Source organism: Melanostigma gelatinosum (genome assembly GCF_949748355.1).
Source record: "Melanostigma gelatinosum genome assembly, chromosome: 13".
In the NCBI taxonomy this organism is placed as follows: Eukaryota; Metazoa; Chordata; class Actinopteri; order Perciformes; family Zoarcidae; genus Melanostigma; species Melanostigma gelatinosum.
This window is the reverse complement of record NC_136646.1, coordinates 10,357,724-10,381,714: the sequence shown is the minus strand read 5'-3', so window position 1 is coordinate 10,381,714 and position 23,991 is coordinate 10,357,724. Positions and strand designations below refer to the sequence as shown.

Here is a 23,991-nt window from a genome sequence, read left to right as displayed (position 1 = left end):
GTTTTTTTATTATCCTGCTACCCATTTAATAAAGGGAATACTGTGTATGTCATTGTTACATTGATAAATAGGTTTCTGATATAAATAATAAAAAGTCAAACTGAGATGTTTGGAGACTAAAAGGAGACTCCTGGTGTGTTGAACTCTGCATGACTATGAAAATGATTGCACCATATTCATTACCTTTAGCCTTGTTTTAAATATAATCGCAGCCATTACCGGTTGTAGTGTCAGCGCTCGCAGCTGAGCGGAGTCTTCGCCACAGAGGGTTGGTGGTTTTGAAAAGACACTAAATGACCATAACAGTAAAAGAAAAAAGAAAGATGGGCTGTGTATGATGGGAGAAAAGGAGGAGGTGGAGGGTTGCAGACAGACCGATCAGACGGTCACTCAGATCATCATCATCCGAGGAGGAGATGACCATGCAGACTGGACTGTGTGTGTGTGTGTGTGTATAAATAGCCACTAATCAGGCCTGGGTGTCAGATTAGTTCCCATAACCTTTTGCTCAGCAGACACTCATTAAGGTGTATGTGTGGGTCAGCCCGGTCCAGAAGATGTCCTTTACAGTACCTTTGGGAGACTAATAAAGCATCACTTTATTGCATATGTTGTTTCAAATAGTCTGTTTCTTCTTCTTGCCCCCCTCTTCATTGCTCATTTATCACTCTTAACGACTGATTTAGCTTTCACGTAATATGAGAATGATACTCAACTTGAAGAACCTGTTGACAGAGAACGGCACCAGGCTCTGTACACGATGCTTCAGGGGTGTACACAGGAGCTGCGTGTGCTCTCAGTCGGTACGCGGTGCCCCCTCACTTCTCTGCACCACCACGGATGCATTGTATGTAGGCCGAAAGCATTTCCTCTGGCGCCCTGTGGTGATTTCACTGCATCAAACACAGGAGTAGGATGTAGGGGAGCAGGACGTGTGCGATGCCAGAATCCAGCTGCACTTTGTGGGTTAAGAGGGAGGACGAAGAAGGCGGTGGAGACGGTGGGATTTGATACGAAGGGAGACACAGAGTGGTTTTGGGTTTTCTCTGTGACTCAGATAGCAGAATTAGGAGGAAAGGGAGGCGGGTGGAGCGGAAGTGCCAGAAGACGGGGAAGACAGAGAGGGTGAAGAGTATTTTAAAACACTGAAAAGCAAGAGTACAATGCTACAAGCCCTCACTGGGTAGAAGGAAGATGATGAGAGACGGTATTCTATTGCATAGGACAGAAAGTATTATGTTTGTTCTAAAGACTCATCTCAATTTAAATGAGAATAAGACAAACAGAAACAGCTTGTCACACAGCTGGAGAAGACTCAAAACGCTCTTCTCTGTGTGGGATGGGATGTTTTGCAGTTACAATCTGTCACAAATAATTATTCATCATCTACTGTGAAAGACGATTGCTCATGAAATCCACGAATGTAATGAGTTTGAATCATTTCAATATGATCCCATTACGACATTGTTGCATGTTATTTAACTTAATTAAGCGTGTCAACGTCTCAACCTGAAGACAGTAAATATTGGTGTAGGATTCATGGAGACCATCTGCCAGAGTTGATTAAGGAAGTAGGTAAGATAAGGCAATTTATTTGTGAAGCACATTTCACACACAAAGCCAATTCAAAGTGTTCCACATTAAATAGGAAATACAAATAAAACTATGATACACAAATGAAAAGGATAGCAATAATAAAAAAGAAAGATAAAAACGCTAAATGAATATAAGACAGGTAAAAATGTAAGTGCAACATGGATAATAATGAATGTTATTCATTATTATCAGACATATAAGCGCAGGAGAAACTATCTAAAACAGTAACATCTTTTAAAATAACGAATTGTCTTATAATATTTATCATTGTAGTTTTTTTTTTTTTTACCATACTCATGAAACAGGTCAACTGTATACAGTATCGTGATTATCTCATCATCGGACTGCGTGTAAACTAATTTTTTTACTTTGGGTTTTACTTTGAAAAGTCAGAACCGGAAAAGGATACATGTGTTTGTTACCAGTTAGTTTGATGCTGCTTCCTGCAGTCTGAACTGTCAGCCACGTCACCTCCTCTGAAACAACTTTCCTCCGAGACACTCGTGGACCATCTGCTCACCTGCGTGCGTGTAGGTACCGAACGGTCTCGGAGTTCACTGCGCAGCCGCGAGCTTCTTTTTAGCTTATCGTCTCTTCCTGTCACTTTGTGCACTCGCGGAGCGCTGAACATCTCTGCCCTGTGTCCGGGATTACGTGTGAGGCCTGTCAGGAGTTGTGTTTATTTTTTCATCGAAGCGGAACATCAACAAGATGAACGTCTTTCGTCTGGCGGGGGACGTGTCACATCTGGTGGCTATCATCATCCTGCTGCTGAAGATATGGAGGTCCAAATCCTGTGCTGGTAGGCTGACACCAATGACATCACTGCACTTTCTAAGCTGCGCGTGGGATCGTGCAGCCTAACTTTGGCAATATGCATGCAGTTGTGCAGCATTAGATGTATCAGTCATTCGCAAATACACAGAGAAGTGTTGTTGGTGTCATCAGTTTAGTTCAGTGGAGAGGGGGTTGTGCGTAATGCTGAGTGGTTCTGTAGGAGTGGAAGCGACGTGGCATGTTGACAGAGAAATCTGCTGCCTGCTCCACCTGTTTTAGAGCAGCTTTATACCTGTATAACAAACTAAATCTGCAGTGTGGCTGTCTCCTTTTGCTGATAAATCATAAAATTGAGGGAATCATGACATTTCCTTATGTCTGGGAGCTGTCCCGGACCAGAGAGTGGGACAGACACACTGGACAGGGTTTAAACCTGTTTTTCCTGTCTTGGGACCAGAGAGTGGGACAGACACACTGGACAGGGTTTAAACCTGTTTTTCCTCTCTTCCTATCTCTGTAGGCATTTCTGGGAAGTCTCAGGTGCTGTTTGCGCTCGTCTTCACCACCAGGTACCTCGACTTGTTCACGGTCTTCATCTCTCCTTACAACACGGTCATGAAGGTAAGACACACACACACACACACACACAATGTTGACATGGGACTTTCATGGCCGATATATAATCAATATTCGTCTCTGCTGTCAGGTGGTGTTCCTGGCTCTGGCCTACGCTACCGTGTACCTGATCTACATGCGCTTCAGGAACACCTACAACTCTGAGAATGACACGTTCCGCGTGGAGTTCCTGCTGGTGCCGGTCGTCGGGCTGTCCTTCCTGGAAAACTACGCGTTCACCCCGCTGGAGGTATATATATATATATATATAAGCACTCAGTCCACAACTTCAATACATGTGGGTCCAGGTGTGGAAAAGTTTAGATGAGTCCTGGCTTATGAACATGCAGCTCGAGGGATTTATGGTCTGTTTAAATTCAGTTTTTATTCATGCTACGAGTCGCCCAGATGATCAATCTTCTCATTTTAATACTTTTTAACGCCTCAGTTTAAGAGTCCACTCATGTGTCTCCCTCCCACTGGGTCCATCCAGATCCTGTGGACCTTCTCCATCTTCCTGGAGGCGGTGGCCATAATGCCGCAGCTCTTCATGATCACAAAGACCGGCGAGGCCGAGTCCATCACCACCCACTACCTGTTCTTCCTCGGCCTCTACCGAGCCCTCTACATAGCCAACTGGGTGTGGCGCTACCACACCGAGGGCTTCTTCGACCAGATCGCCGTGGTGTCCGGCGTGGTGCAGACCATTTTCTACTGCGACTTCTTCTACCTCTACATCACAAGGGGTGAGTAGAGACTACGGCATAGCGGCGACGGGTTAAAGAAAGTTAATTGACAATGAAATCTACAGTCCGGCTGATGTGATACCCAGTAGATCTATTTGTCAGACAACTAGCCTGTGATTACAAGAAGTTATCTGTTAATGACATTGTCTGCTGCGTTGTTCGTTGTTAATCCTGCTTTTCCAGTTGAGGGTGATCACTTTGCTTCTTGGCAGCAGTTAAAGGTTAAAGCAAAAGGTATGCTCAAACGTAGCTCAGGAAACGTTTCCCTTCTCAAGTCCGCGTTGTTCTTCCTCTCTGTCCTCCGCCTGTCTGCAGTGCTCCGAGGAAGAGGAAAGATGAGCCTGCCGATGCCCATTTAAACCCGACACCCACGACAGCGCCTGCGTCTGTTTTCAAGAACGGGACTTGTGGTCTGACGTCATTCTCTGGATGTGGTTTTTTTGGGCTGTGATTGGTACTTTGTGTGTGAGCCTGCATGCATACATGCGCTGTTGTGGTCAGACGTTTTGGGGGACGTATGTTTTTTTTCTTCAGAAGATGCAAATGTGACACTATAAATTCGTCCCCGACGTGCACGTCTCAAAATTCATGCGCGTGATTGACGCTATGGAAGCTGTGTGTTTCTCAGTACTTTGGGGCTTTGGCTCTGGTTACAATGTTGAATCCACAAACTTGTACTTCAGGTAGATAGTATGTAGCTCCTGAGTTAAAAGGCAAGTCAAGTCAAGGCAAGGCAAGTTTATTTGTATAGCACATTTCAACAACAAGGTAATTCAAAGTGCTTCACATAAAACCATTAAAAGCATCAAAACACAAGGCAAAAGAAAAGGAGATTTCAAAAACAATTAAAGAAACAGTGTAAGAAATAAAATGCAGAAATGCAGGAAATTGATAAAAAGCTGTAAAAGGTCCCAGTTTCATGTCAAAGCGTCCTACTCTATCCAATCACCGCCACGTCTGACCGCCACGTTCTTCTTTGAGATTTGTACTCCGTCCTATTTAAGTCAAGTTCATTTTATTTATATAGCCCAATATCACTAAGCACACACCTTCCTCTGTAACGCCAGACACTCCCTGAACAGCTATAACTGCGTTCTATGCAAACAATGTCTTTCCTTATTGCCAAGTATGTTCACTTTGTTTTGTATTTCATCTTAATCGTCGTCTTTCATATTTCAATGTAATTCTTCATGGGAGGGGGGGAAAAAAAGGGCTAAACATTCTGTCGTGTCTTAAATGAAGCCAAAGATGGAAAAGATAACTGTTGCAATGGTTTAGTCAAACAAATGCTGTTTTCTTTTCCTGAGTTGTTTCCTTGACCAAACTGTCTTTCTGTGTCGGGGGATGAAAACAAATGGCAGTAGAGCGTGTTGAACTTCTGTAAAAGATCAATCAGTTTTTTTAGTACAGTTAGATGAATTGCACACTATTTTTATGACATTACCTTTGTTATAACATGCGAGTTCTCTCAATTCCAAGGTGTGGCTTTGTTCTTTGTTACCAATCCACATGGACCACAACAGACCAGGATGTTTACCTTAGGACGCACGCACACACACACACACACACTCTTATTTGACAGTATGGTTGGAAAGTGCTGCTGCATTACATCAGGTCACACATCACCCTCTCTATATTGATCCAAGGTTTTACTGCAATGAGGGATACTTGACTCTGTTCAATGAGGTGTCTTCAGGAAGGTTTTCCTGTGCTTGTATAACACCTTGCTTCCTTCCCTCACAGCTCCTCCCACCGCTTTTGCAGCCGACGTGATGGAGAGCGGCGACGCTGCCAGAGCCGCTGCCCTCTCCACCACCTTCACCTTCCTCACAGCCTTCCCTTTCCCTTCCTCGTCCTTACCCATGATCCCTGCCCCCTCTGCGGCGCCTCTCCCCACCGCGGTCAGCAGCTCGCACCAGAAAAGCCTCTCTGCCCGTTTCCTGGCTTCCTCTTCCTCCCTCCTCCTCCTCCTCAACTCTGGTCTCTGCTCCTCTGTGTTCCGAGCCGCCTTCTTAGGGGACTCCACCGTGTGTCCTCCCTCTCCCAAAATCCTCTCTTGCGCCTCCCTGATGGCCCTCTCGGCCTCCTTGAACATCTCTTTGCTGTAGCAGCCGCCTCCATTGCTCGCCACGGTCTTGTCCACCTTCTTCAGGAGGTGAGCGACCTGCTGCGAGCACTCCGCCGTCTCGTCCCGGTCGCTGTTGTCAAAGACGTGATATCCTCCGCGGCAGCTGCCGACGAATTCCGACAGCTCGTCGCTCTCCCCCAGGAAGTCCTCGATGCGTTTGCCCCGCAGCCGGTCCCCCCCGGTGAACAGCACCATGGTGAACCTGGTGGCTCCGGGTCCAAACGTAGCCTTGATCCACTCCAAGGCGTCCCTCTCCTCCTGGGTGAACCTGCCGAGCTGCAGGGTCACCAAGAAGGCGTGGGGTCCCGGAGAGGACAGGACGACGCTCTGTCCCACCTCCGCCAGGACCTCCTCGGGGGACAGTCGCGTGTGCAAGAACCCGGGAGTGTCAATCACGGAGACGCTCCGCCCGTGGACGGTCCCGGTCTGTCTCTCGCACCGCGTGGTGACGGAACAGGGGGAGACAGTGACCCAGAAGGCGGACCTGCCCAGGATGGTGTTGCCTGAGGAGCTCCGGCCTGTTCCTGTCCTCCCAAGCAGGACAATCCTCAGGGGTTCAGCCGCTGATGAAGGGAGTGATGCTTCACAGACTGTGGCAGAATGACACGTCACAGTACATGTATATTATTATTATGTATATTATCATCATTATATAATAATAGGAACATCTGGCATATTTAAAGCGGATATTCTAAAAATGACATTTTACTTAGAGGATTTCAGACCATGTTTTGGGCTCTTAATTATGGATTCGTTTATTTTATTTTATTTACATATATATAACATTCCATACTGTTTTCTTTGTAATATCCTGTAGTGCAGAGGCACAGTGCTGCTCTAGTCAGCGACTTGTGTGGCAATAACAGTAATCGACATACCTTTATGTGACGCAGCATTCTCAGATGACGACATCCTAACAGGAACTCGAAAAAGTCCTTGGCTTTGCGGCTTTTTGGTGACCGGGCATACAGGAGACGGATTCCGTGTGTTTCCGCTGCGATTGAGACGGTTTCTTGCCTTTACTTGTCATTCAATCAGCGCATTTAAACCGCAGAGCGCATCGGTGCAGCTGCAGTGCGTGGAGGCGCAGAGAGGCGCTGTTCACCGCTGATATGATAACACCGTCGAGGAAAGTTACAACCGTTAATAAATCGGCTCTTTACCAATCCAGCGACCCCACAATACTCATGTTGCTGTTGTCATTGTAGTAATCACACAAGCAATGAGTTGCACAGAGATAGTGATGCTTTGGTGTTGCAGTTCCTCGCTGTGACCGCTGGGGGGCAGTGGAGTCTCACCGCTGTCGTCTCTGGTCAACGGGAACACTGAACCTGTGGCTGTTCATTTTAGAGAGAACAAATGATAACGTTCTGCTTCGGTCTCCTAATCAGTGACTTTGATGTTGAAGAGCTGGCTCTAAGTTAATTAGAAATGTAATGTATCACACTCCCTTGTCACATGAATGTTATTACGTGTATCTACTTGGTTTAGGCTACTAATTAGGAACACAGCAGGGAGAGGACCATCCACAGATTGTTCAGCTTGATTAAAACAAAAATAATAACAAAAACAAAATCTCCAAAATAGATATCAAAGTACCAGTAACAATGAGTTGTGTGGCCTTAACGAGTGCAACTGGCGAGTGAGAGGATGTCAATCAAACACATTCTGGACACGCCCGCATGAAGAAGAGAGCTAATTAGGCAGAACAAGTGAAAACACCTGTTAAAGTGCCAGCAGGGCCTTGAAATGTGATGCTGAAACAGGTACAGATTTGTAATTATTCCCTCTTTTTTCACACAGGAAATAGAAGAAGTTTAGGAAAGGAAACATGGAATGCTGAAGCAGTATGTGATTGCAGGCATTATTTAATTGGCTTTTTAACAACAGTAGTTTGGGCTGTTTCAACCCACTTAACAGTTTAATACATCATGACCATTCATGATGTATTTATCTTACTCCTACCAAATATAATGACCCCTAATTAAAAGATAACCTTTTGTTTAAAGGCACTGAGCAGCATGGAAAAGCTATCCCGTTCTTTTAAACTGTACTCTCTCTTCTTGTATTTTCAGTATGCCTGTTCAACCACAAAAAACGACCAATTCCCAATCGTTCAAAGACATTAGTGAAGTCTGCATGTTTCCTGACATGCAGGAGGAGGCAAAGATCCAGTAAATAAAGAGGCAAAAATGTACGGCCAAATCTCCCTCCAAAGCAAAAAAAAAAGAGCTGACATGAACGGGTGAATTAGAATGTTGTGCATTGTCCTTCGTTGCACTGTGTATGCGACATAGTCGGCAAATAACAGAAACTTGTGAGTACTTTTGAAAACCTCTGACTCGGCCTTTGTAGTGAAGGACAACAAAGAAGAAAAAATCATCTTCTACGTCTACTGTAAGTTGACGTCTTGAGCTTTTTTGCAGCACTTGCATTTTGTCTTTTCTTTCTTGTCTGATTTTGCATGTCTTCTCTCATAAGATATTAAGGCTTCAGCTTGAAGTGGAACTTGGATATTGGCTCTGGAAACCTGGTAGGACCGACGGCAGTTCATGTAAAATCAACATGATTATAAATCTTGCTGCTGTTTTGTTATGCCAAAAGTGCACACAGGGGTAAACCAAAAAGAAACGATTCAATTACATATTCAACATATATAACAGCTTTTGAATTGTATGCATCGAATGAGTTTGTTTACTCGCTCCATCAAGCAGCGATGTTGCTTTATGCTGTCGTGAGTGATGGAGTGTCAAGTCATAACAACTACTACTACAGCTTAGTTTTTTGCACATAATGAGCTCTAATGAACATTAGAAAAGACAAACCACAGGGCCACAAATGTGCAAATAACATAAATCGTGTGTTCGATGAAGTATCTAGATGTGGCTTGAATTCTCCTCCACAGCAGTTGATGTTAACTGGACAGTTTGACACAAGCAAAAATGACATTTCCAAGCCCCAAAAAAAAAGTCTAACTAGGATTTTCTGTCTGTAAATCCACTGTGCTGCAGCCCACTGATTTGGTTTTGAGTTGATACAAGGTCGAAGAGGGCTGGTGTTTGAGTTGATATCAGGATGAACTGTCAGCCGGTCTGTCCCACTCCACCTGGCTTCTCAATGGAAAGCTCGCTCCCTTGCTAGGAACCTGCAGAGTCTCTGTATCGCCTGGAGAGAAGTCCCAGCTCAAAGCAGGCACGTCACCGCCTGAGGCATTCACTGTGGCATGGGAGGTAGACAGGTCCGTGTTCTCACAGTGAGTCACACCGCCGGCTGAATTCTCAAAGTCAAAGTAGGTGTTGCTTTCACCAATCCCCAGTCCGAAGCTCTCCAGCATATCCAATACTGACGGTGTGGACGGGCCACTGGGGTTCTCCTCCTCAATGAGACTCAGCGTAGGCAGGATGTCCACCAACTCTGCCATCTCCATTGGCCGGATTACCTCAGTGATGCTGGGAGGAAAGTCCTGCTCCTCGCTGTAGGACTCCTGTGTTTCCAAAACTGTGTAGCCCACTTCAAACTGTGCGACAGCACCAGGCTCTAGTCCAGATTCCAATAAAGCGCTGGCACGTCCTAATTCTGACTGGCCGAGGCTTGTCAAGTCTACAGCCGATTGGGCGGTGATGTCTACAGGGTATCCTCCCTTGGCGACACCCTCCATTAACAGCGTGGCGTCTTCGGGGATAACCATGATTCCTGACGGAGCGGCGACCTCAGCAGACACCACGTCTGATGGAGTCCCACAAACTAAAGACTCTGGGAGGGAAATGGGAAGGCAAAAAGAACATTTTAAATCTTAATCCTCAAATTACTCAATCCTCAAACTAAAATGAATTCATATAGCAGCTAACACGCTCAACTAAAATGTATTCATATCGTAGGCGCTTATCCACACACACACACACACACACACACACACATCATTGTTTTACCTGCAATGAGCCTCTGTGCCTGTATGCGATGGGGCCACGTCAGTCTGGCAGTGAAGCTCCCCTCCTCTTCCTCACCATCAGGACATGGCGGCGGCTCTCCTCCCATCACCAGGCCAAGAGGCACCGCCCCGACCCACTGCTTGGACCGAACGCACTGCAGACAGTCCATAATCCAGCGGGCATCCCTCCACACCACATCCAGACGCTGAAGAGACGGGTAAGTAACGTGCAATAAAGACACTGGAACAGTTGAATTAGCTAAAGTACAGCCAAAATCTGATTGAGTCATCCCTTTTTACAGTCAGAAATTATGCCTACTGACAAATTTCCTCCTGGTGATTCTGTGAAATTCTCAAAATGTAATATATTTGGGCTGCTAACTTAATCAAAAACATTGATGAGTCGGGTAAAAGCCCTCGTTTTCTATTCATTTCCCTCATTCAACCCATAATAATCACAGAGGAAGAGATGTATAAAAGGAAAAAGCAGACAAAAAGAGCTTTGACAACCCCGGTGGATCAGTACGTCGTCCCGTCTCTGTACTGTATGTTTCACAAGTCGACGATCTTACATGAGAAAGCTCCGTGATGTGGTTCAGGCGCTCTCGGGCGTCCTGCACCTCCTTGGTGTCCAGCGCCTCCCGCAGAGTCTGCTGGGCCAGATGAGAGTCCAGCTCCAGCCTCAGCCATGCCTGGCAGTACTGGGACAGGAAGCCTCGTTCATAGGTCCAGAAGTGAACTGGTGATGAGAGGGAAAAACGAATCACTACAGAGAGAAAAAAGCCTCCGAACTCATTCGTGCTCTTTATCAAACCTGTAGCGTGGGAATTTTTCAAAAAGGGTCAAGAGGAAAGATGGATTTAAATTAGAGACAAAATAAACTCTGAAGAATGGATGAAAAGGAGGATCAAAGGACTAATTAGATGAGGAAAAAACTAAAGAAGTGACTCATCTTCAAAAGACCAACAGACATAATAGACTCTCCAGTCAAACTGGCAATGGTTGAAGTGCATTTGATTTTGGGGGGCGGGTTATCTCAAATTCTTTAGTTTAGTACCATAGAAGATGAAACAACATATTGATCTTCAAGAAACAAAATGACTTCTGTCACCTTGTTCTTATGAGGTGCTGCTGTTTCAGTCCACTCAGACGTCCCTGGACTATCAACTGAAAATGAAGGTTCTCCTGCCAGTTATTTTATTATATCCTCAAGGTCCACAGTGGTCCCGGTTTGATGAATCACAGTTTTCCATTTGTCAGCCTCGCTCCCCTCCCCTGCCTTGTTGTGGGCGCTCTCTCTCTGTCAGCAATGCTTCAAAAACACCGTGCTACTATTGTGAGAGAGAGATCCCCCATCTATGGACAGCTATAGCTCCCCACCTACCCAGCTCAAAGATCTGCAGGGGCATGGTGAGGCCGGGCTCTTTTGTCCCCACCAGAGGCCAGTAACTGGAGCTGAAGTCCTCACTGGGAGGCAGCAGCAGCAGCATGGACAGCTTGTCTCCAAACTGCAGCAGCTCCCGGGTGTACACGCCGTACTGGTACGCCTGTCACAGACGCACAAAAAGAATGTTTGAAAGAATTATCTTCTCCGTTCTAAACAGTTAATACCACAATTCTTCAGACAGGAGAGCGTCAGAAAGCCTTTTCTTACCCGGTAGAGGGGGATGTTGAGCTTTGTCAGGAGGTGTGCGACGGCCGCTCTCAGAGACATGATGAACTCCGCCAGCCCGCTGCTCTCCATGGCGCTCTCGTCCTCGCCGCTCAACAGGTTTGGAGCGCTGCCGTTGGCTGTGGTGTAAACATGGCTCTGAAGCCATGCCCACTCCTCTCTGTCACACAGTGAGCATGCAGTTAACACGACATCACTGTCGAAGGTGTAATCAGTAATATAGGATTGGATAGTTTTGCATATTGTGGCCCATTAACGACTAATTGCATTTACTTTGTGTTCAGGCAGAGCCTTTCCCCAAAGCATCTTGTCACGTTTCTGGATTGATTTTAATATATAGGGCAGCTGCATTGTTGGTGTAGACCTACTGGGAAAGTCCAACATCCAAGAGATGGGAGTTTGCAGCTAAATAGCATCCTTTCTATGGCAGGAATTACCACATTTAGAATGTATTTTTCTAAAGCAGCAACTGTGGCATGATATGCTTTGGAGAATGCTCAACAACAGCTCGTTGAAGCTACAACGTGGTCCGGGCACAGTAACGCACATGCTCAGACTGCATTACCTGGAGACGTGGGCATTGTGTCGGACCCGTGTGTGGCAGAGTACATTGGGCAGCCTCTGGGGCACCAGGACCCTGATCTGTTCCACTGAGCTGCACAGTTTCAGGATGCCGACGTACAGGCCCGGCTTGGCGCACTGAATGCTGTGCCTGTGGATGGCTAGTTTCTCCTGGACAAACAGAGAGGAGCCGGTGCGGGGTTAGTGAGTTTAATAAGACATGTTAACAGGATAATGTGTTCAGGTGCGGTTTTATTTGGCGGATCTAATTTTGTTTTGGGCTTTGCTGAATTAATCCCATGACATTTTTCAGGCACAAGAGAGAAAACCACGGCTCAACGATCAGAATCAGGAAAGTCGATGCACTCAAACACTCCGCTCTCAGTGCTCATTACGTTCTGTTACACTGCTCCGTGATATCAGACCCTTTTACACAAACCCAGGCTCACCCTGAGCTGATCGTAGAGCATGTCCATGGCGGTGGGCTCAGGCAGCAGAGGAGTTCTGCTGCGGTTCTTCTCCAGACGAGTCAGGGGCATCCAGTGGAGCGGAGGGTCTGGAGGGCTTTGAGAGGCGCACACAATAAAAGGGTTCAAATGAAAAAATGATGAATTCATGTTGGTGTAACAAAGCCAGTGTGACAACAAAAACCAACAGAGAGGCTGGATATCTTGAAAAGCTCATTCTGTATTTGTGCTCAGCGAGCCCAGCCTGTTTGATTAGGTTCTCATCTCCAAAAGGAGATTCAGATTTGTCTTCTTGATAAAGCCCAGCGCATTGATTGACAAATTCTTTGTTTCATTGGATTAACAGGAGGAATCAAAGGACGCTTTCTTACCTGGTAGGGTTTGGGAACTCCTTCAGAGTCACCAGTAAGACGTTGCCCTGCCGGTCTTTCAGAGGTTCGTAGTACACCTGGCCCAGGTGCATTGTCCCCAGGGAAGACTGGCGGCAGAGGGCGGTTGAGGTGTAAAACAGAAACATGCAGATGAATAAATGTGAGCATGCTGGGGATTAACGCAGTGAACACACAAGTTCTGAGAGTACAGGTATGCAGCTTGAGATAGGGAAGCGAGGCACCAGAGAGAAAAGCACTGAGCGCAAGACAAAGGAGATATTAGGAGGTAATTTAAATAGCAATTAACCCATTTGGATGCCTCTTGTCGTGCTGTGCGTATGCGGCTTAACTTCCTACCTGCAGCTGGGAAACGGCTCTTAAGATGTTGTGCCTGTTCTGGAGGAGGGAGGAGGAAGATGAATCAGCGGAGGAAAGGGCCTGCTGGAGCCAGGGCACTTGTTGCCATGCACAGGACAACTACAAGGAAACAAATACATACAAATACATTTATCAACTGCGATTCACACAGAAAATTCCACAGCCTTCATTCTGAATAATTACATCTGTGGAAAATTGATAAATGAGACGATGGAAAAACAATTCACGGAACACATTTGTATTAACCGTGGTCCAAAATGGAATTTACCTTGGCAAACCAAAGAAAGTCGTGGGTGATGGAGGTGGAGCAGCACTGGATCTCCACCAGTGGGATTTGATCTTCAGCCGTCACCAGGATGTTTTCCTTGTGGTAGAACACAGTAGCCAAGTACACGCCCCTGAAACAATCGATGCAAAGACGGACCCAATGAAAGTAGGAAACTTCAGACCGCGCTGTCATCACCGTCGACTGTAAAGGACACTTCACCTCACGGCAACGTGTGCAGATGTTTGTGTCTTCATTCAAAAAAGCCTTTTCCTTTAAGCCACCACCTTTCGAATGATCTATGTTGTGTTAAACCACTTCTATTCTTGCAGTTACCCTTTCCTACTTGCCTTGTTTATCCACTGCCATCTAATGTAGTGAATGCGGTCTACTTAACACTTGTGGCAGCTGAAGCCTTGAGCTGCCACTTCCCACAGTGAAGTGATTTCAAACATCGCCCCGTTGAAAGTACCACTTCACTACTCTTGAGGCTACAGCAGCTTTAATGCGACTGCCGTTCTCCTTAATGACCGTAACAGGTAGGAGTTTGGACTTTGTGGAGTCTACGCTGTTGTGGTCGCGACACATTTCATCCGTTACTCCCCATACCCTCAAGGCTCAGTGGCACGGGTGAGACAAAAGGAGCGCTACCTCTGCAGGAGACGAACAAACTTGGTGGCGGACTGGAACAGTTGTTTGATGCCTCGAGACACAGACAGCCGCTTGCTGGGACTCTGGGGCTTCGAGCTCTCTGTGGAGCGGAGCAGAGGGAGGATGAGTCAGGATGAGAATCACTTTTTATCTGCCAAAGCACATTCACTGCGCACGCACGGCAATATTTGAATGGGTGAGGGTGGGGAGACGATGTCCTCGGCAGTGAGAAGAGTTGATGCAGTGCATGCTGCTGAGATGAAAAGATGTAGAATCAGAATAGAATTCTTTAAAGTTCGCATATCAGGTCCTTACGAAACATCACAACAATAAAGGTTTTGATGTTCTCAGTGTTCATTGTTTTCTAATACATCAAATATCTTAATTAATACAAGTACAGCAGAAAACAAGGTCAATACTACCATGAAATTAGAAAAATACAAGAAATTCTGATTGCAAATCTCAGGTTGGGAAAACGACAAACATGCTGTCATACTGGGAGGAGAGATGTTTTTTAGTGCATGATAAAATAACGGAAGAAAATTGGGACTTTGCTGCCATTTAATGCCAAACGTGTATAAATTAGGACATGCAAATGGCCCAACAATGTTTTCTTTTCATTGTGATACAGTGGTGATAAATACACATAGTTTCATATATGGACTCCTATATGCTTGCTTCACAGCAGCTGCATATGCAAAGACCCGGGTGTTACCTATGCAGAACCCTCTGTAATGTGGTTCTCTGGCGTCTTCCAGCAGTTTCCTCACAAGGCCCTCGTGATTTCTGAACTGTGACTTCACGCCGATGCACTCCCTCCAACCTGCACGGGAAGAAAGAGAGAAACTTTCAGGTTCTATGCAATCAGGGAACAATCATTAAAGACATCAAGAACTAATTTGCAGGAGAATCCTGAGGGCTGTTTTTGTTTTTTCGATCTTTGCGATTAGGAGAGCGAATGCGTGAGAGACAACCTGCGTGCCGGGATTTGTTTAAATGCTGATTCATCCCGAGCTGCTGACGTCTCCGTAAAAGTTAGAGTCGATGTTCAAGTCGAATTCCGTTACCGAACTGACGCTGTAACATGTTGAGTATCAATGCTTTGGTTGTACTCTGACTTCAGATTTGCATTTGTATGAATATGTTTCCCTTTGTGTGGCAATTTTCCTTTCACAGCATGACAAGTGGAAAGTAACAGTGAGTAATGCAGTGCGTGAGAGAGAGAGAGAGAAGATGGCATGTGAGAGATTACGAGGCCAATTCAAACTCAAAGCACAAGTACAAGGACCGTTGACTCGCACTGACATCTTTAATTCCACGTTTTTTTATATTTCATTAATCTGCCAGCTATGAGTGGAATCCACTTTTTCCACATCAAGCTTGACGTCCGCCAACTAATTTCATTACTCGAGGACAGAGAGGGAAAGAATGGAGCCCCTTCGGAGCGCTAAATCCGCATTCATCAAAGTTAGCAGTTCAGCATACAGGCCTACTCACTGGAGGGGGCAGCGCTGGCCGGGGTGGAGCACTGAGGCGGGCCCCATCCTTTCACATTGTAGCAGCTCACTCTCACGAAGTAATGCGCCCCCTGCATTTGGAGAAGCACCAGACCGCCAAATTATCACCGTGCGTGTTAGTTAACCTTATAAAATCATTTATTCCCGAGACAAAGAGATCACATACTGGTGTCATTATTAATTCATCTGGTTCAGTAAGGCAGCCGAGTGGGATAAGTGCTCTCTTATGGGAAGTGGTTCAGCACGGCCCATGACGATTTGGGGCCCAATAAACACAGTCTGGGTGTAGGTCTGGAGCTAATGCGTGTGCGTAATTGCATGTCCCTAAACTATTTTCAGTCTGACTTACTGCTGTGAGTCCCTTGATGCTGTAGGAAGGGTTCTTGGTCTCCGAGACTTGGGCTGAGCCGAGGATGCGTTTGAAGCCGGCTGAGGTGCTCCATTCCACTGTGAACACAGAACAATCTCACTGACTGATTATTCTCTGGCTTTGCTCAAAGTCCCCATAGGGGAGAACTAAGGATTTGAGTGTTTATAGTTTCGGGAACTTGCTCACACCTGAGCATTAATCTACCCTTGGCGGCAAAGTATGAAACGTATGCAGCTGTGAAGCCAAGTAGCAAAAACAGAGAAGGCAAGTGAGCTGCACGACTACGAGGCTTTCATACCCTTCACCCCCTAAATGATGTGTGACACCTTGATTGTATTTATTTAACCATCCGGTGTCTCATCATCTATAATATATTAATGTCTTGTTGTGCACCACCTACCTCTGTAGCGGGTGATGAGCCCGATGGTGTGACCTTCTGGCTCTTTGATTGTCACAAACAGAGAGGATGTGCTGGTCACCAGTATGGACACGTGACTGGGAGGCCCGGGGAGCTCTGGTGTAAAACATGTAGACAGACCACCGTTCAGAATGAGCACTTCTTAGCTCTGAGAATACAAAATACAACAACCACACTATATATATTCTGTGCTATTAGAATGTATGTTTTTATTTATATCGTAATAATAACCATCACACACATTTGGCTCCTGACATGTGTACCGGTAGTTAGTGTTAGCTCTCAAAGGACAACCACAGATGAATAAATCATTTTTGTACTTTGGAAAAGAATCTCTGGCCCAATCCCAACGTCCCCCCCTAAGGCCTTGAACCCTGAACCCTCAGGGACTTACTCACGTCACCTGGTAAATAGGTGAGTGTGAGGGCTGGAATTGGTGAAGATACGAATGGGACGGCACTTTGCTGCAATATATCACGTTACCATGACAACTTCAATTTTGTATGTACAACTGTGGGTTTTTATTTTAACTTTGTACTCCCTGACTTGAACGTCTTCCAGGCTCTTTCCTCACAAGATGAGAGGTCATTTCCAAATAATCGATTTACTCGTTTTTGTCAAAACGGCTTCAATGACAAAATGAAATGTTTGATGAATAAATCTTTTTAACGTCTCCATGCTTCCAGTGGTTACCCCGTGTTTAACGTCACATTGCTATGAATTGTGGGTAATTCCCGTCTGCATTTAAATACCGACTTTAAGGAAAGGGTTCATAAAGGGCCCAAAATGTCTGCGAGAGAGCCCTCAAAGACTCGACTGATTTGACAGTGGGACAGCCTGAAACCCTCTCACGGACTTTGCGGGAGCGCGCCTCAAAGTCCGTGAGAGGGGGGATTGAGATTGGGCCTCTGTATCCTGGCCCTCAACCGAACCGACCAGTGTTGCTCGTAAAATGTACAGCTTCTCCCCCTCGCAGCTGTGTGTTGCCCCAAGACACTGAGTCTCCACCAGCTCTGTGGGAGCTGATCTGTTGCAGAGCCTGCACTCTGACCTGCTTGCCTGTGAATGGAGCCAGTGAGCAGAGTTTCTCCCTACGGGGATCCGCAAACTATCTCAATACCACTGTAACGACCGTAACCCCGGCAACAGCTAAACATGAATTCCTGCAGTGTGATCACATGTGATTGTATCACATTTATATTTAACATTTGATGCTTTTAGCTGACACTCCTATCCAGAGAGTGTTATTAATTCCAGTGCCTTGTTGCCCTTACAATAACACCGTGATCATAAAACAGTCGGGGAGGAGAACTAAAAGTGTTTGAGAGATTAACGAAATGAGAGCTAAGGACAAACGTGTATGCCGACTCATTTAAGTAGGCGCAGAGGGGATCATCACATAATTCTATAAAACATGAGAGCTTGAAGCGATGGAGAGCCAGGAGAAAGACGACTTGAGCAGCGTGGCGCAGGGAAAGGACAGAGGAGAGGAACATAAAGTTAAAGCCTTGAAGGTATTCAAGGCGGAGTGTGGATTTCTACGTGTGCATCCACCGGCACCAAGGTTTCAATTTCGATGCAAGCAGCCACTGGCAGCCGGTGGAAAGAGTGCAGGGCAATGGGAGAATTTGGAAAGGTTGATGACAAGGCAGTCTGTTGAAGTTTGGAATAGTTGAGAGGGGTTGGAGTGGCTTTCTAGAGGGCAGCTATAGGCGTCACAAGAGTCCAGACAGCAAATCAGTCAAACTGAAGCGAGAGGTAGGGATGAATACCTGATCACTGCAGTGTTGCTGTCAGCTAGAAGTGTTGGGGGGGGCAAGAAGGCAAGAATAGTAGTATTTCTAGCTAGAGGGGTCTGAAAAGACTAAAAAGAAAACAGGCACGTGACCTAGTTTGTGTCCAAAGCTGTGCTTCACAAAATGCCACAAGCTGACCAAGGACCACTGACCTGTGTGTTGGAAGTTCCGTCTCATGCGGCAGTACAGCTGCAGCCGGAGGCTCCAGAGGCGGATGTGTCTGTGGACTTCGTCCCGTGCCTGAGGCCCTGCCCCCGCCTTCTTCAACAGCTCATTCTTCCTCTCCTCCACCCGTTTGCCCGCCAGTGCCACCAGAGCATCCAGCTTAAGGGCCCACTCTGCTGGTCGGCACACTGAGCGGAAACGCAGTCGAGAGGAAGCATGAATCGGATTTGCATTGAATTGAAGCCATCCACTTCCAACAGAACGTCCATGATATTTCAAAAGCATGAGACTTACAAACAGGGTTATGTCTGGCCCCCGCCTTTGTCAACACATGGAGCAGAGGGGAATTGTGGGTAAGGGCCGCCACGTCCAGGGGGACCAGGCCCTGGTCGCTCACCCTGTTCACCCCCTTCTCCTTGTCCCTCTCCCAGTCCTTTTCCTTCTTCTCTCCTCGCTCCCTCGTGCTGCTCCCTCCTCCTCCTCCACAGTTGGTGTGTTCTCCGGACAGCAGGCTTTGTACGGCCAAAGTGTCCTCATTTTCCACTGCCTCCCACAGGGTCTTGTACTAATGGGGAGCCGGGTGAAGGGCCAACAGCCGGTGGGCGGGTGAGGGAGTGAGACGGAAGGAAAGAATTCATATCGAACGAGAGATTCATTTCATGAGATAGAGTGAAGGGAGTTGCAGCGCATTGGAAAGAGGCAACGGGCGGATGCGGTAACAGAGGACACATAAATCAAACCATAAATCAGAGCAGCAGTCTCGCCTGGGATAATGTATTCACAGTTACACAGAGTCAGCATGTAATGTCAAAATAAGGTCTCGTGAATTTTAGATAAAGACAACCTGCCGGAGGACGGGAAAGCATTTCAGCCTAAAGTGACCAGACCCCCCCCCCCCCCACACACACACACACACACAAAATGACGGCGTATAATATCTTACAACATCTGCAGACTTGCTCAGGTGTTTGGGTGCGACCATCTCCTTGGCAACAGATGACTCGCCACCCCTCAGTCTGACGGACAGGTTTCTGTAGATGCGTTTGGGCGAGACGGGGCCGAGAGAGCGCCGGCGCTGGAGCGGGTTGTTCATGGACACTGACATGGCCGGAGAGGAGAGGGAGACAGGTAGCTGAGGAGAAGGAAGAAATAGTGAGGGATAGAGCAGTTGATGGAGGGTAAGATTAGGACCCCCCCCCAACCTAGGAGCCATAGAGAGAGAAGATGGGATGAGAAAAGTGGCATTTGAAACAGATAACAAAAAATGACAACATGGGGGAGAAAGAGGAGACTGTGAGAGAAGGTGGAAGTCATCAGAAACCTGGAGGAGTGCTTGGCGGGGAATGAATTGAGAAAGCAGAATATACAGTCAGGCTCACACAGATTCCTCGTTGAGGCTGAGCTGAGTAGTGCTGCTGTGTAGGTGGATAAATGGATAAAAGTCACAATGCCCGAACACAGCAGATGAAAATAAATGCCTCGCAGCATTTGTCTTTGTGCCTCTCACTCTTCTCCCTTTTGTTCCCTCTCTTACTCTCTATTATGCGACACGGGTTTTATTCGCTCTGAGTGGAGTCTCTCGGCGCACAAAGCAACCGACCCATCAATCCAATTAACTGAGGAAACGCAATCTCATGTAGGGGAGCCAAAAATGTTCTCTCCTCATAATAAATATGAATCTCCTCGCAGCATCAGCTTGAAGATAAAAATCCATCAACATCACCGCAGTAATGATGGATCATTGTCAAATCCATCGCGCTTTCATTGTTACAATCAGTCACTTTTGAGCCTGAAAATCTGTCTTGTGTCCCCCCCCCCTTCATCCCCCATCCCTCCTCTCATCTTCAATCATCACGTCTTTCTTACATTTGTCACTGTCTTTCTCCTCATCTGCTTTCTCTCATCTCTCTTTTTTTGCAGTTTGGCGGGACTTTCCCGCCTGTTCAGTTTACGTCATGCCCCGAGCAGGCAGATCTGAGGAGCATCTTTGGAAAAAGGGGAGACATTCAACCTCTATCCTCTCTGTCATCTCTCCTCACCACTTTCCCATCTAAAAAGAAAGACTCAAATTTCAGAGTTTTTTTGGGGGGGGGGGGGGTTTAACCTCCATCAAGTCAAGTCCTGGTGTGCTGAGTAGTCCACTGTGTGTGAAAGTGAATACTCCCCCGATGACAGAATCTGAGGGCTCATGGCCCCAATGACGCCACATGTCTCAGTGACACATTGCCATTGTACCTGCTACCTCACTGTGGGGCCCACCGGTGTGTACAGTACCCGCACTGCCTGCATGTGGGGATGCTGGCGTATTGTATACGGCTAATACCAGTCACTGTTATTGGTACAGTTTTCCCCTGTTTGTTTGTTGTGTCTTGTGGAAAGTGCTGATGGAGCAGTTGAGAGAGGAGATAAGCTTTAGTGTTTGCCTTCGTTTTTGTTGTTTTGGGGCAGCACAAAGATAAGGCCAGGCAAAAACACCTGGGAGGAGAAGACGAATGCGTAACTTAAAGCAAACATATGCTGAGTCGTGAACACACACATATAGCCACACACAAACACACATGATAGATTCATTGTGGCTTTGTTGCATGCCTGTATCTCGGGTTGTGGTTTTTTTCATTTTCACTAAGGGTATGCTGTGTGTTTGCAAACAGGCTTTCTGTTCCTGTCAAATTGAGCATGGAAACATCTGATGACTAATATTTATAATCCCACAGGAAGTAATGCAGTACATTCATTGGTGCAAATAAACCACAGAGGACATCAATCTTCAAGGGTGATCACACAAGCATCTAACTTTGTTTCCAAGCATTTATGAGTCCTATAGATTATTCAGGGACACACATTGCAACAGGCAAAATGAAGTCAGCATAAGAAGCCAGTTACAGATTGTGATAGTTGACAAAAAGCCACAGCAGAGCAGTAGGCAGTGAATGTTTCAGCATACCAGATTAATGCCTAAATCATCATAAAAAGTTGCTTTACTTTTAATTAAAGTTTCAACAAATCTATAAAAGACCAAGAAGCGCATATAAACGAGATTTTGTTTTTGTAAAGAGTCATATCATACAGATAATATGGAGTATAGCTACTAGTAGCTATCTAGACTGAAGAAAGCCATGTGGAAAAACAACATAAATCCATAGTTAATCATATGGCGCCGAATGGAGCAATCAATTTGCACAACAGGATAAAGTAGTTGAGTTTTCGTTTCTTACCGTAAGACGTTACTCTCTCTTTAATTGGCCCCGGTGCGTCTACATGGTTTTAATGAAATAACTGTATGTTCGTCAGATATAATCCATCGTACCGACTTCAGGAGTTTTCACCTCTGAGGGTGAAGCGCCTGAACGTTGCACCCGAGAGACTGCAGCTTCTCCTGCACACACACACATACAGACACGCGCGCGCGTCTTCTTTGTCCCGCCCTCTTCCTACTTTTATCTCATTCGTTTCTCAGAACAAAACTTATTTTTAAATATCTTAAAAAAGCGCTGCCTCTTAGTGTGGTATTTTCAGACTATTTGGGGTTAATTTGGGGTTATGGTTTACATATTTGGTATGTCCTTTTTAAAATCCATGATATCTAGACCCTCCATAGAGACCAGCAACCAGTCCTCCAATATTTTGTCTCTAACGCCGTTAAATATGTATAGCCTACAGGATTACCACAGTGATACAGTAAGAACAGCTGCCATTGTTACCTTTGCTGTGGCTGCTGCCTGACCTGTAAATGTCGTCACTGGAAACAGTACCATAATGGCAGCACTGAGTGATGGTGTGACACAGTGTGGGTTGGTGACTGGAAATAAAAAGGTATAGGTCTGTATTTAGGGTAGCTCAACGCCCCCAATGATGGCTGATGTATGTGTCTCGTAATATATTACTGCATGGTTGTTTTACACTACTGATCTTTATGTGTCTGCGTGTGTGTGTGTGTGTGTGTGTGTGTGTGTGTGTGTGTGTGTGTGTGTGTGTGCGTGTGCGTGTGCGTGTGTGTGTGTGTGTGTGGGGGGGGGGGGGGGGGGGGTTATAAACACAGGAAGTGGTTCAAGATATGTCAAGTGAAATGTGAGGAAAGCAAAGGCCCCGCAGTGATGAGGCATGTTGACTCCACTTATTCTTGGACCGAAGCTAAATCCATTTGTCTCTGTGCTTTATTGGCCCCCCGAAGAATTCTCTTATGTGAAAAAGTTGTCAAATAAAGTTGACCGATATGCATCGGCTCCCACCTGAATAGTGAGAGAGGCACTTTGTCTCTTTCTCTGTTGTTGTTGTCCCCCCCCCTCAGGGGCCAATACGTCTCTGAGACTGATGGATTTAGCTCCTGTCCAAGCTCAAATGGAGACAAATATTCTCCACCTGCTTGTCAGAGGTCTGCTACTCTTTTTAGTCAGCCAAATAAGGCGTTGACCACTTCCTGCACACACTCTTGCACACTGTCACAAAGAAGCTCACACTCATGAGGCAGAGCTGAGCTGGCTTCACTGTCAAGCACTACTTTGATGTGCAGTGAACTCTGTTTGAGGAGAAGTAGAGAGAGATTATAAATTGACATGTTGATAGAGGCTGATACTCGCCCCCACACTCCCATCATCAGATAGTTGCCGTGAGGCTTTTGTTGTCATGGCGATAACCAAATTGTGGCCTTTACTGCTAAGTGATACTGCAGAACAGTCTCATGCATCCCACTATATATCCCCGGCATATTATTCAGCAATGACATTCCTTGGAGGCTAAATTGATGCTGATGCATCATTTTGAAGTTTTTGCCTCTTGCTCAAATATAAGATATGAGCCTACCCTTGAACTTCAGAGGCTTTTGTTACACATACACATTTAATGGCACTACTGTATAGTGTATATATATATGGTGGTGGCCCAACAAACCATTGAGAAGAAACCTGGAACCTAAGTTCAGGCAATTTAGGTAATATATATATATATATATATATATATATATATATATATATATATATATATATATATATATATGTATATATATAAATGTGATAACATGGCAAACGAGTATTTTGCCATCAGTTTTAATTATTGAGATGACTTCTATCTGAATCAATCAAGTGTGGCGAGCCAAGACATTTGATGAAATGTCATAGATTAAATTTAAATACTTTCACTGTATTCTAACTTGTATTAGCAATTCCTTATTGCCTGGAAATGATGGTGTAATAGCTTGTAATAATTATCTACAATTGTTATTTCAGTGTTATTCTATAAGAATCAGGACATTTGTGTTGTTAATTGTCTTATTTGACCCATTCCTTTATATTTGACTGAGTTGACCTCACTTCTTGCCCTCACAAAGAACAAAAAGCAAATGCAGGAAGTAAAACGACTTTGAATACTTTGTGTACAAAATGTTATCGGTAATAATACGTATGTATTCGTGCCATTATATTAGTTTTTGTACTTACATTGTAGTATATTGTTTAATAAAGTTTTGCAAAAAATCTGTTCCGCATTTAAGTGGATGTCAAAATATCTCACCATGTTATTAACTGGTTATTGAGTTTCGGAAATTTCAACTGGGAAAATTCCGACCTCCGAGGTTG

General features: G+C 45.6%; 3 protein-coding genes across 3 annotated transcripts; 1 reads left to right on the top strand and 2 right to left on the bottom strand.

The window, feature by feature from the left end:
• Window positions 1–2,030: 2,030 nt before the first annotated feature.
• On the top strand, window positions 2,031–5,218 carry kdelr3 (KDEL endoplasmic reticulum protein retention receptor 3). The gene is made up of 5 exons (XM_079281621.1): window positions 2,031–2,398; window positions 2,894–2,994; window positions 3,080–3,238; window positions 3,482–3,734; window positions 4,050–5,218. The coding sequence occupies exons 1-5, from the start codon at window positions 2,308–2,310 to the stop codon at window positions 4,091–4,093; spliced, it is 648 nt and encodes a 215-aa protein (XP_079137747.1). The 5' UTR covers window positions 2,031–2,307; the 3' UTR covers window positions 4,094–5,218.
• A 194-nt stretch (window positions 5,219–5,412) lies between these two features.
• LOC306787367 (GTPase IMAP family member 7) lies at window positions 5,413–6,774 on the bottom strand (the record flags this gene model as incomplete). Its single annotated transcript, XM_079282486.1, has 2 exons — window positions 5,413–6,425; window positions 6,741–6,774. 2 exons carry the CDS (start codon window positions 6,772–6,774, stop codon window positions 5,413–5,415), a joined length of 1,047 nt encoding a protein of 348 aa, XP_079138612.1.
• A 1,052-nt stretch (window positions 6,775–7,826) lies between these two features.
• LOC306786635 (ankyrin repeat and fibronectin type-III domain-containing protein 1) lies at window positions 7,827–21,747 on the bottom strand. The gene is made up of 19 exons (XM_079281463.1): window positions 21,637–21,747; window positions 19,365–19,553; window positions 18,716–18,986; window positions 18,409–18,609; window positions 16,443–16,556; window positions 16,022–16,119; window positions 15,653–15,743; window positions 14,871–14,978; window positions 14,156–14,255; window positions 13,508–13,637; window positions 13,219–13,338; window positions 12,862–12,968; window positions 12,473–12,587; window positions 12,028–12,194; window positions 11,445–11,622; window positions 11,175–11,337; window positions 10,363–10,529; window positions 9,792–9,996; window positions 7,827–9,615 (listed from the first exon to the last, which is right to left on the bottom strand). The coding sequence occupies exons 2-19, from the start codon at window positions 19,524–19,526 to the stop codon at window positions 8,933–8,935; spliced, it is 3,180 nt and encodes a 1,059-aa protein (XP_079137589.1). The 5' UTR covers window positions 19,527–19,553; window positions 21,637–21,747; the 3' UTR covers window positions 7,827–8,932.
• Between the last annotated feature and the right edge of the window lie 2,244 nt (window positions 21,748–23,991).

Coding starts and splice junctions, on each gene's coding strand:
- kdelr3 (XM_079281621.1), top strand. CDS start 2,308: ATGAACGTCTTTCGTCTGGCGGGGGACGTGTCACATCTGGTGGCTATC. Junction 2,995..3,079: donor CTTACAACACGGTCATGAAG/GTAAGACACACA, acceptor CTCTGCTGTCAG/GTGGTGTTCCTGGCTCTGGC. Junction 3,735..4,049: donor CTACCTCTACATCACAAGGG/GTGAGTAGAGAC, acceptor GCCTGTCTGCAG/TGCTCCGAGGAAGAGGAAAG.
- LOC306786635 (XM_079281463.1), bottom strand. CDS start 19,526: ATGTCAGTGTCCATGAACAACCCGCTCCAGCGCCGGCGCTCTCTCGGC. Junction 18,610..18,715: donor GGCCAGACATAACCCTGTTT/GTAAGTCTCATG, acceptor GTTTCCGCTCAG/TGTGCCGACCAGCAGAGTGG. Junction 14,979..15,652: donor GGCCAGCGCTGCCCCCTCCA/GTGAGTAGGCCT, acceptor CTTCCCGTGCAG/GTTGGAGGGAGTGCATCGGC.